Source organism: Atractosteus spatula, chromosome 9 (assembly GCF_055471065.1).
Source record: "Atractosteus spatula isolate fAtrSpa1 chromosome 9, fAtrSpa1.hap1, whole genome shotgun sequence".
In the NCBI taxonomy this organism is placed as follows: Eukaryota; Metazoa; Chordata; class Actinopteri; order Semionotiformes; family Lepisosteidae; genus Atractosteus; species Atractosteus spatula.
The window spans coordinates 20,420,969-20,438,075 of NC_142714.1; the positions used below are offsets into that span (position 1 = coordinate 20,420,969).

Below are 17,107 nucleotides of genomic sequence, written 5' to 3' on the forward strand. Positions count from 1 at the left end.
TTTTCCCCAAACACTTTGAATAGTTATACGCTTCTCCTTGTATTCTTCTCAACTGAATAACCATTTCAATGTCTACCTGATTTTGATTTACCTGTGGGATGGATCTGTTCTGTGCTTTAAGTAGAATATATTTAACCTGTTGCCATCCACAGACTCTAGATTTTCCCCAATCTCATTCCTTCCTAGTCTGCTGTACTCTCACTCTGTAAGCTTTTGATTTGGACTACATCACATTGTCATCAGTGGAACTGGATTATGGTAGCTTTCATGTAGTTAATATTCTGGGAATTTTCCAGGGTGCTCCACATGTTGCACAAGTCACAGAATGCAGGCTTGAGGGCCACTTTACTAGGCCTCAATTAAACAAGTTCTTTTCCCAGGTTTAAAGACTCATATATTTTGTCCAATATATCCTGCTGCACTGTAAGAAGCAAATATGAAAAATGGTACAAGTACAAAAAATTTAAAATAACAAAACACACTTTGTATATCCTCTGCCACAATCTTTATTAAAATGTAATATTCTTACAGGGTTAAGAAACAATCTCTCTATGTACAGGAAAACTGAAAACAAAGACAGTATAAGGAAAAGAGGAAAAAATAATAAAACTCAGCGTTGATCTTCAAGATTATTTCCCTGATCACGTTCAAGAAGTCACCGTTTCTCCAGAAGGTCTGAAAGGTGTGCACCTTACTGTCATGAAAATGCAGTGCGTTTATTTTAGAAAGAGCTTTGGAAGTTCCTTGGATTTGAGACGGGGAAAATGCAAGGGTTTGTGTCCGTGGTGTTCTTCTGGCCCCAGCTCCTTTGAAAGGTTAGCAGTTTCCATGTTCTGCAGCTTGCATGGACTCGTTTTCAAAATTATTCAACTAAACCTCCTATCTCCCATCAGGAGGGTCATGGTGCATTTCTGGTGTATAGGTTAGAAGCACAATCATTACCCAAAGATGCAAAAGAGCCTGAAACATAAAAAAAGAACATAAAAAACATTCAGATTCTATACTCAATCTTATAATATTTAAGTTTCTAATGTCCCAATTTATTAGGTTGTTAAAAAAACAACTTATGCCCCTCTAATTATTTTTTAATTAAAAGAATATACATTTATGTGAATACAGTGTTGGCCATAAAAGGTATTCCAATGCGCACAGTAAGACAATTATACAATCATATGGGTGTGAGCATTATTTATATCCAAATGAATTTAAATGCATTTTAATAAATACAAATTAAGTCTTAAAATAAAGATGTTTATTGTCAATTTTATTAAAATCGAAAGCGATAGAAATACACTGACCATGTATATAATTATGAATACTCTTGCCACTGGGTAACGTCGAAGAAAGATTCCGAGCCGGATGCTGAAATAGCAAAAAAGAATCAGTTCACAGTAAGTAATATGCAGGCATTATTCATACATATACAATGCAGTTAGAACTCTGCTTAATGGAATTATGTGTGTTCTAGCACAGCATTACTCTTAATAAAAAGTAAAGCAACGATTAAAAATAAAAGTAATGGCAGAGGAATTGTGAATTAAACTTGTTTTTATTTCAAGAGTAAATCCTTAAGAGAATTGCTCAATTAATTACGTATAAAAAGACAGAAATATACACACAGTTTACCTAAATTTGTCTATTGTACTTGCTGCTTTGCGAACTTTCCCATACATTCCCGCAGCTGGGCTTTCAGTATCGCTGAACAGGATGGGTACATTTCTTAGACGAGCACCTTCAAAAAAGAAAATTGAAAAAAAACACAGACAGCAATAGTTACTGATGTGATAATTCTGTATCACAGGACAAAAAATGTAACGAACTATATGTTTGTAACAGCAAAAGAACATGCTGAACCTGCCTTTTATACAAATACTTTTTTTCTAAATGAATTTAGAATCAGTAATTATTTTTTATACCCACACAATGTGGAATCATCAACTGTGTCTTTACTCATCTGCTCTCAGCAACGGCACCTGTACCCACATGGAGAGAATGAGGTAGTGTAGATAGGCTTCTCCTACCCATCCACCCAATGAGACATGGATTCTGTGACATGCTTCTATCTCTGCGGCAATTCACAAGAGGGCAGTGCTGACCAAAGGATCCTTCAGGATGTAAGTGAGCACTGCCTAGGCACCATAATAACCGAGTTGCCCCAGTGCTGCCAGACTCTGATCTGCCTCTCAGGATTAAATAGTTGAATACCCAATGACAGCAGCTGCTTGGGATTCCTCATCACCTGAACTCTTACTGATTCGTGACTAAAGGATCAAGGGATTGTTGACCATGGTTCCAAACTACCACTGTGTCCAGGATCTTGGGTGTAACACCTTAAATACTGAACTTTCAAGTGTGGAAACACTATCCCTTAACCAGGGCTTTGACGTGAGTGTGTTCACCTTCTCTGTGCAGCTCAAAGGAATGTTGAGAAGGAAATTGCAACATATGAAACTGCACAGCTCATGGGCAACTGAGGATTTTAAGTCCCTGTAGGTGTCTCTCCACAATCCAATGAGTGCTCCTTGTGTCTCTTGAATTTCAAGAGCGTACCCTCGGTGCTCTCCATCGCCGCCATGCTGATGGCCGGCCCGTTGAGGGCGCTGCCCTGCAAGCTCTTCAGCTGCTGCTCCATTCGCTCCAGCTGGAAGACCAGCGAGCTCTTCTCCGTGCCCAGGGCCTCCAGCATCGTCTGCTTCTGGATGAGCGTCTCCGTCAGCTGGTGCAGCCGGTTCTCCAGCTCCGCCTGGCTGCTGTTGCTCAGAGTTTTGTTAGTGAGCTGCAGCAGAGAGCGGGAAAGCAGCGCATGAGACCTACATGAAGAGCTGTAGGCTAAACCCAGGGGTTTTGTGTCAGATGAATTCCATGTGTTAGGGGCCATGTTCGAAAGCATGATCCTGCGCCCCAAAAAACAAAATGCTGCCAAAAAATGGAATTGCCAATTGTTTCTTTACTGCTCTGCTCACACCTATGACTCCTATACCCACACAGAGAGAATGCCCACATGTAAGTTCTCTCTTTGTTCTTTATAACTTATATTCCTTTTGCTACATTTAATGTACTGCTGGCACAAGATTAAGTGCAGACCATGCATTCATTTTTAACTGCTAATTCTTCCAGAGTGAGGCTTCAATGGGTTAATGGTCTGGTTTATAAGAAATACAGAGTTACAAAGCACAAAAATGCCTTTGGAAAAGAGGCAAGGGGAGACGACAATGTTATTCACTCTTCTTCACTATAATCCTTAGATTTGCTGGCTTCTGTCCAGACGCATAAAGCCTGTACCAGCATTGATGATGCTGCCCAAGTGCAACAGAAGATTAATGTGCCCTGTTTTAGCTATGGAAGGTGTCCAACCGAGGTAAGTATGCGCATTGCAATACAGACCAACTTTGGGTGCCTGCAAATGAAATATAGGTTCTTCTTAAAAGTTATCTGTAATTATAACACATAAGTAATTTAAATGTCTTACAGACTACGGACAATACGAATGGTGACAGATTACTAATATCTTCGCACTCAAATTGCAGTCTCCTCTTTCAAAACGCATTAGACAGTGAAGATGCCGCTATCTGAGCATAATAATAATAACTAATAATTGCTTATACTTATATAGCGCTTTTCTGGACACTCCACTTAAAGCGCTTTATAGGTAATGGGATCTCCCCTCCAACACCACCAATGTGCAGCCCCTACCTGGATGATGCCACGGCAGCCATAGTGCGGGATAGATGGGGATTATTAGGAGGCCATGATTGGTAAAGGCCAGTGGGAAATTTGGCCAGGACGCCAGGGTTACACCCCTACTCTTTTCGATAAACGCCCTGGGAGAAGTGTGCTTACAGGACGTTGTATATACAACCAAATTTGTACAACTGGGAAAGAACTGTGCTTTGCAAAGTAGAATTATTTTACTACTTTTTATATGTTTCAGCATTAGTCTGCATAACATCTCAGTCAGAAACATGAAAAGCAAGTGAGTACCCATAGCAACTCCTAATTTACTATTTGGGATGAAAAGTAGAGTAAGCAGGTCCTGAGGTCGCTCTGGCTTGTCAAAACCCGAGAACGCAGACCGCAGCACTGCAATGACTCTCAGGAACGCATCTCTGGCCATAAGCAGGTGCAAGAATTTCACAGAACGACAGGGAGGACACAATATAGCTGTTCAGCCACACAGTTACCATATTACCTCACAGTACCTCCTCTTGTAATGAACACAAAGAATCACCACAATCTTTGACCTGATTTCGGAGTTTTTGGATTTCCTCCTCTCGGTCTTTGATTCTGCTCTGTAGGGTGTTTTTAGTACGATGAAGTTCTTCTTCCATGTATTGTAGTTCCTATAAAACACAAATCTATGCTCATTCCTTGTATTTTTTTAAAACCAGGATTCTTGTTTTACCTACTTTAGGGAGATCAGTTAATTCTTCAGCAGAGCACACAAAAAGGAACATATCATGATTTAAACAACGCTTTGTTGATGGAAGATGGTAATTTTTTTAACTGTTTGTATTAATTGATCATGTGCAAAAACAGAATCTCTTCAAATACACAAATGAGCTGACAATAAATACAGTTTCTATTTTTAGAGTTTACTTAGTTTAACCCTTCAAATCTGAACAGATTTTGAGAATTTGTTCTTAACACTTAAGATAAACTTAACTAAAACAAAACCTAGACTGAATGAGCTATGTAATTGTAATTTGTAATTGTGGAGCATAAATCCTTAGATGCAGGTGTGCAAAGGGTGCCTGCATCTGTTAAGCAATGCCATTTGTCAAATCCTTTCCCTCCATTTATATGTTTTATTATTTATATTTTTATCACTGTGGCCCATTAGGTATACTTATCTTATCAAACAGGTTCAACAGGTAGTAAACGTAGAGTTTACTCATTCCTTTCACAATTATATTAATGCCCTTACCACCTTTTTACTAAGACAGATTGTTAAATGACTGTCTAAAGACTGGTGAGTAAATTATGCAATAAAAAACAAGAAAGACACCAGACCCTAACCCACATTAGGCATTATCTTAGTCAAAGAGATAACAGGACCCTGGACCAGTAGGAATATAAACATCCACTTACTTCATTTGAACTATTTGATGAAAGCAGTTACCAAGGAAACAGCTGATAATGTTTCACCCCACCCCTATGTTTTCTTTCGTAACTAATGACAAAACCTGAAAGTCGTTAAATATTGCCGCAAATTTACATTTCCCATCAGATGTGCGTTGCTCGCTGATGAGACTCAAAGGACATTAACTGAAGAAGACAAGATAACAGGCATACTCCTCAAGTCATATTCCTTGAGAAGTAGGGCACTTTGTTTTTACACACAACCCCTCGATAAAAGCAGCACAGGACTATTCTGAAGGAGTAAACATTAGTCACCCAGAAAAGGGCTAAGAGCAAGGTTTTGTACCAACAGCTCTGCTTTTGAAAGTTTCCCACGCCTGGTAACACTAATCCTGTCCAATTTCTGTGCCCTTTGTTTTCCAGGTTGCTCTGCTCTCTTCCTGCTCTCTAGCTGCTGAGACGCGAACCTGTTTCTGCCTCTCCAGCTCAGCCTCCACTTCCTGCTTGGCTCTCCTCTGCGTGGTCAACTGCTCCTGCAGCTCCTGAAGCTGCTCCCGGGAAGATTCCGACTCTGCCAGCTGCTGGTTCTCCACTTCCTGTTTGTTTCAATAAAAAGACAGGATTGGCAACATTCAACAAGAAGTCAAAAGGAGAATTCTAGACTTTCGTATTTTTTGCAGGTAGTTGCTAAAATGCAGGACCAGCAGGTGAAGAAAAGCAGGGTGCTCTTTCTAAACATTGCCTGCAGTAGAACAAAACCTGGCAGACTACAGTGTATTACGTACTGTTAATCACACTTACTCCTACTTGACCCTACACACTGTTGTCAATCTGGATCCAGCCTGTGATGGTTGCTTGCTCCTGTTGGAGCACTGTGGAACAAACTAGCATTGCCATGGCAGCTGGCCACACCTCTTATCACCTGTCAGTCAGTGCCTGCTGCCACAAATATGCAATCAGACAAGAGACCTGTACCACCTGGCAATTTATGATCATGCCTGCCTCAGGTGGTTCAGGTTTAAGTTCTGCTTGGACTATGCTCTGTAGTATAGAGTCTGCTCTATGAGTCTACTTGGAAAGTCCCTGTATCCTTAGTTCACAACCTGTATTCCCGAGTTCCCAACCTTGCGGTGCGCCTTGCATGTTCAACTCTCATGTCTTGGTACTGTGTATTTCTCGTGCTATAGACCATGAAACAATTACTAAAGTTTTCGATTTCCATTTGAAACATGCAATGGTCAACTCATTTCTTTCCCCTAGCAAATGAATTGTGTTTTTTCTAAGCATGACTTCATCTGAGCAGTGAAATACATTAAATTATTGAATTATTATTTATTAACTCCTGGCTAATTTAGTCGTACACACAGCTAAAAAGCAGGTCACCTCTGTGCAACGCTGACGAACAGACAGGATCAAGCCGGCAGACCCTGACCTGTATCTCCGTGCGGAGCTGCTGGATCTGGCCCAGGAGTTTCTGGATCTCCTCCCTCTGCAGATCCCTCTCGTGCCGCAGCTCCTCCAGCTCCATCGTGCTGGCTGTGTGGCCATCCAGCCCCTCCAGCCCTGAGCCCTCCTTCAGACTGCTGATCAGCTTTTCCTTGGACTGCAAAGCACAATTCACATACAGTCTGCAAACAGGAAAGGTAGAAAAACTCACCAGCTTCTTCTCCTTTGCTGCCATTCTTAAGCCCATGAGCTTACAGACAACTACTTGCTTACTACCTGAGGACTAACCACGAGCATAACATCCAGTGTGTTAGAGTCACAATGCTGAGAAGGTCTCCAGCCTACAGGTCGAGTGACCTGGGGTGGGGATTGTACCTGGAGAATACGCGAGGCCTTCTGTTTGTAGTCCAGCATTTCCTGCCGGACGGCCTCCGCGGCGCCGCGGGCTACCCTCAGCTGCTGCTGCAGCTCGTCCGCTCGCCTCTTCTCCTCCGCACTCTTCCTCTCCGCGGCGGTCAGGGCCTCAGCCAGGGCCTGGCGCTCTCCCTCCACCTTCGCCTGGCGCGTGGCAGACTCGCTCTGCGGGGCCAGAGAAGCACAGCAGTCACCCTGCTGGACGCAGCCCGGCCGGCGCCGCGTGTCTCCAGTCACATTCCTTTTTCAACGTGCCGCCCACAGAAAGGACAGGAACGCAGCGCAGAATAAAGGACGTAGTGTTTGCAGGACGAGCATCTCCTTCATTTTCCATTGCATGATCCCACAATGAGGGAGTGAACAGGAGAGACCATATTCTCAGCACGGTACAGGCCTTGGTGGCAGGCACCTGGGGTCTTTATACATTATTTATCCAAAAGCATAAACGAACACAGAAGCTAGGATAAGAAAAAGAGGAATATAACTTCACCCTCATTATAATAAGCCCAAAGCTTGATCGCTGTCAGCCCATATTTCTAAGTCAGATGAAGATGCCTTCTGCTTATCATTAATCAGCCTTGGAACATGGAAAGACTTCAAATTAAGGGGACTAAGAAGCCCCATCTTGCAAATATCCATTATTTTCCAGTTCTTTCCCACTTTAAACAAGATCTGTCGTTTTCAACCATGTTAAAAGGGGATGCTCAGAAAATACTGGTTTCCACCTTAACTGCATTTCTGCTCTGTGATGCGACACTATCCGTGATGGTTATCATTATGAGTGAGGCCAGTCGGGGCGGAACGCGAGCCGTCGCTGGTGAAACCTCTGACCTGCATCTGCCGGTAGCTCTCCTGCTCACGCTTCAGGAAGGCCTCGGCCTCCCTCAGCCGCTCCTGCAGGGTCTGCAGCGCCTGGTTGTGCAGGCTGCTCCCCTCGTTGTGGTCTTGCAGGATCCTTGACGGGTCGAGAAGGGAGACGTTACAATTAACCATGACGGGGGAAAGACAGCACCATGCAGGAAGGGGAAAACATTCAGCCTCTCGATCTCGGAAGCAATTTGTCGCTTGGGGTTGTGCTCACAACCTGTTCTCCTAGCCTGCATCACTGGCTCTATCACCTTAAATACCTTTAAGCAGCTCTTCAATTCACATCCACTCAAATCAAGCAAATAAGAATATGTTCTAACAGATTTACACCTAAAGATTTATGGCAGCTATACCGAGAGATCCCTGTAGGATACAATTGCTTGTTGAGTTCAAAAAACACCTTGAATTAATCTGTACTGGCCTCTGGACTTATTGTGCAGTGACCCTGAGTCTAATTTGGGAAGAAAAACCAGCACAAAGAGCAGCAACTGCAAACATAGTTGGGGATTGTGGGGATTGCATATACTCAAGGTCACTTGCACAATGCTGCCACCTGGTGGACTGACACTGCACTTGGCCTATAAAGTCTAATTTGACATTAATCAGACTCTAGCAGGCGTTCAAACTCCTTAAGGCTGGGAAGTGTAATATGCACTGTAATATGAAAACTTAATCCCATGTAGCAGTCGCACGACATTTACACCAAACCGCTTTCATCCTTATTGACTGTAATGTGCAACTGCTGAAATCACCGGCTGACAGCCCCCCCCCACCCCCCACAGATCTATCCTCGTCTAGGATGACAAGGAAGACAGGGAATATCATGGCTGACCCCTCACATCCCGGCCACTCTCTCTTCCAGCGTCCTCCCTCTCACGAAGACCAAGAGTGAGAGCCCTAAGATCCGGGACTAACCGACACCTGCACAGTTTCTTCCCCCAGGCCATAACTCTTATAAACAAGGACACTTCTCTCATCCCTACCCTGTGATCAGTTACATTTTCATTTCAAGGCACATGCTACCAATATTTCCTGTAAATATACGCAGTAGTCACTGTACATTTTATCACTCAACTGTATTTACTTATACATATGACTTGTACGTATCACTGAGATTTGTTTTGAGCAGTAGATTTTTTCTGTTACTTTTATCTTTGTGGAATTTATGTCGACACCTGCACCTAGAGGCATTCTTTGTATATCCTGTACTCGGCGAATAAGAGTTTCTGATTCTGAAAAGGTAAGGCAGCGACAACACCGCTTTCTGAAGCATGAGCGATGCAGAGCTCCCGGCAGCCCAGCAGGCACACGTGCGCTCACCTGGACCGCTCGCTCTGCGCCGCCTCCAGGGCCTCGGTGCGCGCCCGGAGCAGCTGGTCCGCTTCGTCCAGCCTGACCCTCAGCACGGCCAGCTGGGCGTCCTTGGCGGAGGCGGCTTCAGTGAGGTCGTCCACCCGCGAGCGCAGCTCTCGCGCGGCACGGTCCGCCCGCGACTGGTCGCCATTCCACTTGTCCACGCGGGCCCGTGTCTTGGTCAGCTCTGGGAACGAGCATTCACAGCCTCCGCGTGACCCCGGGACACACCGAGGAGCTCACAGTGGCTCTCCAAACCCTCAGAGAACTGCCAATCAGACACCGCTTCCTGGATGGATTCAACCTTACAAAACCAGACTCACTCTATACTCAAGAGTTTCCTTATTCTACTCTCTCCTCTTTTATTCCTCTTAGCCACATCCCTCACTCTCCTCCTCCGCTGCTGCCTGGAGCTTTAGTGTTAACCATCCGTGTTTTCCTTTTCAACTCTTAAAGCATCTCCTTGCACACACACCTGCTTCCTTTTCTAAAGACAGAAGCAGGACCCTCTTAACAACAGCTTTTTCCTCTCTCTAAACTCACCTCCCCCTCTGTCACAGCCAAGATTCCTGCTTGCTTGCTTAGTTAGAGTCTTTTCGCTGCCTAACTGCTCCCATTCTAACTCTCACATGGCTACATATCCCAGGACATTCTCATTATGGCTGTGGGAAGAGCACAGAGGATTTACCAGCAATCAGTGAGATTCACACCACCATCGCAATGAAGCCCAATCCATCATTCAGGATCCCAACCATCCCGGCCACAAACTGTCCCCCCCCCCCCACCACCGCACTCTGGCAAGTGGTACGGCACTATTAAAGCACGGACCACTAGGCTTAAGAACAGCTTCTCCCCTACTGCAGTGCGCATCCTGAACAGTTAGCTGCAATGCCTCAGACATAATGCACATCTGCACTATGCACTTTTGGCATGGGCTACCCTGTTTTTTCTTCACTATTACACATTTATTGTTTTCCACAGCACATTTATTGTTCTGGTTGTTGTTATTTATTGTGTTTGTAATGTACTGTCTACATTGTGTGGTGTTGTCTGTTGTACCGCGGATGTCCCGAGAGAATCCCCATTTACATGTACATACAGTATGGCAATAAACCCCTCTACTGTACTCTTAAGATCCTTGTCCTTTCCTAAACATTCCCTTCATTACTCCGATTGTTCCCTTCTTTCGTCTCGTCTTCGCTTGCCTGTTTAGCTGTTCCTAGTCTCTCTATTTTGAGAGCATATCTAGGCGTATAAGGACTGCAGTGTCTCTGTCCAGTTTCCAACACCTGTTCATCTAAAAGGAACATCACTACTTGCAGAATGGAAACTTGAAATCATTGCCACAGGGCTCGAGCACATGAGCCACTGTGGGAGATCAGGTCAGAAGAACGTTTTACTGGGTTTTCGAACACACGAGAGGCTGCTGCCACGCCCTCAGTGGGCCAGCCCAGCTCAGTCCTACCTTCCTGTGTTTCTTTGGATCTCTGGATAAGGGCAGCCATTTCCTGATTGAGAGAGGACACTTCGTTGCGGAGCAGCTGGTTCTCCAGGCGGAGGCTGGACAGCACCTGGCTTTGCCCGTTGTCTTTCCCTGGGAGAGCCAGGCCATCCGCAGTGGGCAGCTCTTCTTTGGCGGGCTCCTGAGACCCCGCCAAGCCCGAGTCCGAGCTCTCAGGCGTGTCTGGACGGGGAAAGAAGCCACAATGTCACCTCACTCCCTCACTACTGTTTTTTAAAAATGGCTTAGCAAAATGTTACGAGCCGAAATAAACTTGACAAAAACTGCTAAGCATAAACGAATTGTGCAGCTGTCTCCGTGCCAATCAAGGCTTAAAGAACACACAAGGCAAAATACTCTTCCTACAAAAACTGTTATAGGACCACTACAGTCACTCTGGGCCATTCCTCAGCAAAGAGCTTTAAATAAAGCACTGCAGTCCCACAGAAAAACAGGCTTTGTACTAAGCAATCCCTCTCATCAGTCCTAACCTTCAGACTTGGGCATATTTGACCACAGGTGGACAAATGCTTGTGCCTGGACAGCTAAGTGTTGAAACATGGGCTACTGATACCCTAGATCCAGGTTCATAAATGGGGCGTCACTCTATTTAAAAGGCTGTGATGTTCGATTCTTCCACATGGGCGAAATAACAGACGCAGTTCGGGGAGAGGAGAGGCGACACAGTTGATGTGCTGTTTTTTTCTCTGTTCGCACCAGACAAGACAGCACGCCTTCATCTTTAATGGGCGGGTACACAAACGGACCAATAAGTGGCCAGTGCAGTGAAAACTCTCAGCTCCGAAGAGGAAGGAAAACGCCCCCCCACCCCTCGAACCCGGCCTTGCCTTGGCCCTGCTCCCTGCTGGAGCCGTCCTCGGAGGTCTTCACGCTCTGGGTGCTGGTGGAGATGGAGCTGAGGCTGGAGGCCCGAGACAGGCCCTGCGAAGAGGCAGCGGCGGCGGCCTTGGGCTTCTCCCTCTTGGCGTCCAGCTTCCCGGTCAGGGACTTGTCCGTGCTGTTCAGGAAATCGAAGAGCAGGTCGTCGTCGGGCTCCGTCTTCTTCGGCCTCACGAAAGGAGCTCTCGAGGAGCCCACGTCGCTCGTGCCGAGGGCGGGCCTGGGGGCGCTGGCCACGTTGGCGGTGCCAGCCAAGAGAGTGACCTGCTGCTTCTTAATGTTGCCCGCGGCTGCCGTGACAAAGCTGGGGGCCTCGGGGGGGGCACGAGGAGGCCCTGCCTCGTGCCCGTGGTACGCCCCCGCATACTGAGAGGCCGAATCTGCAGCGTCGTAGGCAAACGTCACTCTCTCCTGCTGCTTGCTCAGAGCGCTCGCCGCCCCCTGGTCCACTTTGTTCAAGAAATCTTCTGCCTTCCCAGCGATGTCCGCCAACCAAGACATTCTGGACCTTCGAGGAAAAAGGCTCAGGTTACACATACAGACCCTTCCGTTCTGCAGCACATCAAGAGCTCAAACTCGCAGGTTGAACTGGAAAATGAACAACACAATGGGGGAGGCAGAACTAAAATACTGAGAAGTGCATGAAGAAAAAACAAGCAGAAGAAGGCATGTTACATCTGAATCCAAGGGGGAAAAAAGCACTCATCAAATACCAGCGGCCAGATTATGAACATTTATTCTTCAAGTCACCTGAGATCTTTAAAGGTGGTATTACGGTTTAAACTTCATCTCCAATAATTCTAAAACACTTTGACAGCCGGCAATATTGTCTGTAATTAAAGGGAAATACTGTGTAAATTGTTTTTTTCTACGTTTTCTCCGGTTACGTAAGGATCACAGTACTGTAGCAAAATAAATACCAAATCTCTCCTGCTCCATCCCATATAGTTACTCCAACGGAATTTACTAGTACAACTCGTGAAAGCTGTCACTGTTCAAACTGCAAGCATACACACACCCTAAAACTAGGAGGAAGATTATTTACACACTCCTAGACAAATCATCCCAATGCCTGTGCTAGTTTTTGAACAGTTGTAAAAACAAGTCTCCATTCTAACGGCTTTGCAAGATTTCTTTTGCCTTTTGAAGATAGGCGCATGATTTTACTCGAGCTATTCCGAAATCACAAAGCCACGAACGATGATAAAATTACTATTCAGTCATTTTACCTTATTTTATTAACAGCTCGAAAAAGGCCAATATATTATAATTATAATCCAACGCAGTTTTAAACAACCAACCGGCGGTCTGAATCGCATCACCTTGATTCATACTCAGAAGAGACAGCAGAGTTCCACACTGGGCGGCTGAACAAATCAACAGAGTAAAGAAATACAAGAATAAAAACAGAAAACACGCAGCGTTTCCTTGGGATGCGTGTTTATAGATTCGTGCGTCAGAGAGTGCAGCTTAACCAGTGTTCTGATTTAGTCTGCAATTCAGACACAAGGTAGGTTCGCTTATATGGTAATGACGGTACGTTTACGGCACACGTTGATTACTGCAGTGTCGAAGAGAAATATTAAATGAAAAAATATTGTCCCATTCAAGAACATCACACCTCTTGGGGAATTCGCTGCAGTTGGCTAACTCTCATAGGTTAACTCGCTGTGGGGGCCTCTGAACGTTTTTACCTGATCTGTCCTTCACTTACCTGCAACGTGTCTGGCCTAGATATGCACACGATATGTAGTTTTGTAATCCCGGCAGTAAAAAGCGAGCAAAGAACAAGAAATTTCAAAGGGATGAAGATTTCGGTGTTGGTAAAACACTCTGCTCAGCTGCTGCTATTAACCCTCCTCCATGATGATGATCTTGGAGACGTGGACCAGGAACTACTGATTCAGGACCCAAAACAGAGTGCCCTCCGTGCTGCCGAATCAAAAATAACTTCCAGCAAAGGGGAAAGGAGACAACTATACATTCCGTGTAATCAGCCAACGTCCAAAATTAATTGCACTATTTAAACAAGTGTATCTCGTAAACTGTACTACCGGGTGGAGTACTAAAATTGATCCACATAGCAAATGGACAATGGTGTTACATATTCCCACGGACATCGACAAACTCCCCACCAGGGGGCGCTAGCTTAGTGCACTTTTTTCCATGGGTGCATTGGACTACCACAACAAATAGGCGTTTAAAGAGTTCATGGATGATGCATACGTGTAACCCGTGAATAGGTTTTATAAGCAGCTGCGCCATATCACGTGAATATGAACTCACAACTTAACGAAGAAAAAAGACTTCGATTGCAATAACTCAAGACACTTTAACCTTGCACTTGATCTGTGTCTGAAGCATAAATTTCATGATAATGGCCGAGTTGTTTTCGAAATTGTAAAGAGGAATCTAATTTTCAAAGATCAGAGCATTATTATTATTTTTATTATTTCATTTGCTAATAAAAAATTCCTATTAGGGATGGGAGGCTCAAAATAATGTTAAAATTTACACACATAGTACTAAAACAAAAGTTATTCTTAAATTGACTAAATTCTAGAAAATGAATGCTCCGGTTATGTCAAGGTCTTTATTTTTATTTTAATTACGTTATAAATATAAGCCGTCATAAAACAGAAAGGAATGCCTTATTCAAGACGTCCAAGGCAAACAACCAGGCAATTTCATTTATCATGAGGACAAAAGTATTTAAAAAATAAAACAAAGACAACTAGTGAAAACGTATTCAACTAGTCGAGACACGTTATCTGGGATGACCCATATTAAACTTTTTCGTATTTTACATTGAAAAGCTTTGTTCCCAGATACTATATTTAACGCTATCCGTTGGAAAGTGTGATACATAGTATACAGTAAACTTAGTCTCCAAGTTACTATTTAATATTTTAACTGCAACTTTTTACAAATCAGAATCCCTCAACGATGCGTTAATTGCAATATTTATCTTGCTCAAATAGGAAAGTAACAAAGGAAAAATCCAGTACAGTTTAACTACATGGACAGAGCAAGTGACGGTTGAAAACGTGATCTGCTCCTACAGTTCATGTTGCTTGCAGTGTCTTAGTGGCAATTTGCCAGCATTGTCTTACTCCAGTAGTTCGTTTGTAGGGAGTACATTTTAGTAGGAAGACTTTCAAGTAGCTGCGTCAGCATGCGTAAAGTAGGGCACATAGGAACAGATACATTTTATTCCAGGCTAAAAAGGGAAAGAAAACAGACGCAACGTTTCGGCTGTGGAGCCTGTCCATCTGAGTAGGGAGTATTGTAACTTGTGTAGTGGCGGGTATTATGCATTAAGTAACCACTCAAAACGGAACGTTTTGCTTCGTGGACGTTTTCGCGGTCGTGTGCTGTTGTTCAGGTGTGGTGGGGAATGTCACGTTACTGTCACGAGGGATGCAGCACGTGAGAGGAAATGCCAATGCCGTCCGAAGTGGTCAGGCCGAAATGGAGAACCGTTTTCCAAACGATAAGAACTAAGAGAAGTTATTAAACGGAGTCGTTATAAGACAGCAGTTAAAGTGCGTAGGTGTACGAAAAAGGGGAACAATGCTAGCTGAAGAGAGGACGTTACAGTGAAAGTGGGTACTGTTAAATTGTGGCTTTTAAAACAAGTGACTTCTCTGATCTGGACGAATAAAAGTATTTTTATTGTGGTCTATTTAAGGGAGAACTTATCAAGCGAAAGGCATCCAATGTGCAGAAAGTCTTAACACTAAAGCTGAATTTCATGGAGTCATTGTAGGACTAACCAAAACACTAAAAACAATTTCCAAACAATATTTTCCCAATTGCAAACGTAACGCACTTAGTCACAATTTTAGAAGTGCACTTAAATGGAAAGACGTTAATGTGTAAATTCAGAATACCGCCTTTGCTGAGATGAACGCTTACAATGTGCATGTACAGCGATCGTGTACTGCTCAGCAGTTTGCTATCCCCGTTGTGAAAATGCGTCATTTAGAACAAGGTTCTTTTTACACTGAACAGTTAAGTCATAGTGCTGAATTGACACATTAATTGAAGCGCTTCTGAAACATTCCGTCCTGTCTCAAGGTCTCCCAGTGAACGCCACCATACCTAAATATTCATTAAAAACTACGTCTTACGTGTTTTTTTTATCAACATAATGTATTGTGTACGCGATAAAGGGTTCGGCTGATATGATTAATAACACTTAATCAAAATTAACTGATTTCCTTTGTACGGGTATATTGAGGACGAAGAATACGAAACTTTTTTTTTACAAAAAGAGTGGTAGGTGTCTGAACTGCCTTCCAGGGCCGTCGCCAGAACAATCCGGGGGTGCGGGTTTGAGACACGTGACTAAGCGGACACGTAGTAACGATTTTTCCTGAGCTGGTCTCCGTTAAGGAGAGCGGAAATTTCCTTGTCATTTTTAATGCGCATTTCATGCACCTTCCATACGGCCTTGCAGGTTAAATGTTCCTTCAAAGTGGAGTGTTTAGGAAACCCTTTGTCCCTCTCTGCCACGTCTTTCCAGTCATGGTACCTCCTACCTGTAAAAGTTGAGTCAGTTGCGCGGGCACTGTTGAACTTCCTACAGGGTTAGCAAAATGCTGCGTCGGCTTTGACCCTATTCTCGAGCCATTCTCGATTATGGTACCGGCAATAAGATATAAAAGAGCGTTTCTTAACCCTGAAACAGACGGACAGGGTATCGATGTAGAACGATCTGGTTGGGTTTTTCAATCCCTAGGTCATCAGGGGGCTGCGCCAGTGGTCCATAAATGACCGGACAGGAGCCTTTATAGGTTAAACCGGCTCCATCTTTAACAGCAAAATAAGCATGGCTGGAATTAGCATGTGCACTTCTGCCGTTGTCCATGTCGAACACCCTATCTCCTTCCCTCACTTCTGCTCCATTTTCCCCCACTACTACAGTAGCCACCCCTTTGGTGGTGACTGGAGATGGCCCTTTGAACCATTTTCTTATATCCATTATTTAGACTAGTTAGCCTAGCTTTCTGATTAACGAAATGAGATGAAACAATTTCTGGCTACAAAACCGCCTTGTGTTTTGCATTATAAATCCCGTACTGAAACCTCAGATGTGATGCATGCTCCAGCTACGTTTTTTCATTCGTCATGACAGAAAAAAAAAGATTGAAATGTTAGGTTAGTTACATAACTATTTTTCAATATTTCGAAAAAAAAACGAAAACGTTTTTTGCCACTTTTTTTGAAAATTATTTTCTGGGGGCACTGCCCCCTTAGCGACGGCTGTGCTGCCTTCCCAAACAAGCCGTCCAAACTCAGGGTTCTTTTAAGAAACAGCCGGACAAAATGATAGGCCGATCTAGCTTCTAAACTACCAATCGAGCAAGATTGGCCCGAAGGCATCCCCTCGTTTGCAACTTTTCTTAGTTTTTATGCTTTAACGCATAGAAATTGTTAAAAGCGTACTTTCTGTGAGAACATTTTAAGGGTTTCAAGGTGGACATCGCTAGAATAAGAGGCCGGGCTTCTGAGAAATCTTCTGATCTGGACAACTAGCAATGG

The 17,107-nt window shown here is 44.1% G+C and overlaps 1 protein-coding gene across 1 annotated transcript; it reads right to left on the minus strand.

Moving 5' to 3' along the window:
* Positions 1-492: 492 nt before the first annotated feature.
* On the minus strand, positions 493-13,460 carry golga5 (golgin A5). The gene is made up of 13 exons (XM_088926107.1): positions 13,275-13,460; positions 11,509-12,068; positions 10,625-10,843; positions 9,127-9,346; positions 7,771-7,894; positions 6,901-7,104; positions 6,512-6,682; positions 5,547-5,675; positions 4,242-4,340; positions 2,551-2,776; positions 1,627-1,732; positions 1,299-1,362; positions 493-960 (listed from the first exon to the last, which is right to left on the minus strand). Exons 2-13 carry the CDS (start codon positions 12,059-12,061, stop codon positions 880-882), a joined length of 2,196 nt encoding a protein of 731 aa, XP_088782233.1. The 5' UTR covers positions 12,062-12,068; positions 13,275-13,460; the 3' UTR covers positions 493-879.
* Between the last annotated feature and the right edge of the window lie 3,647 nt (positions 13,461-17,107).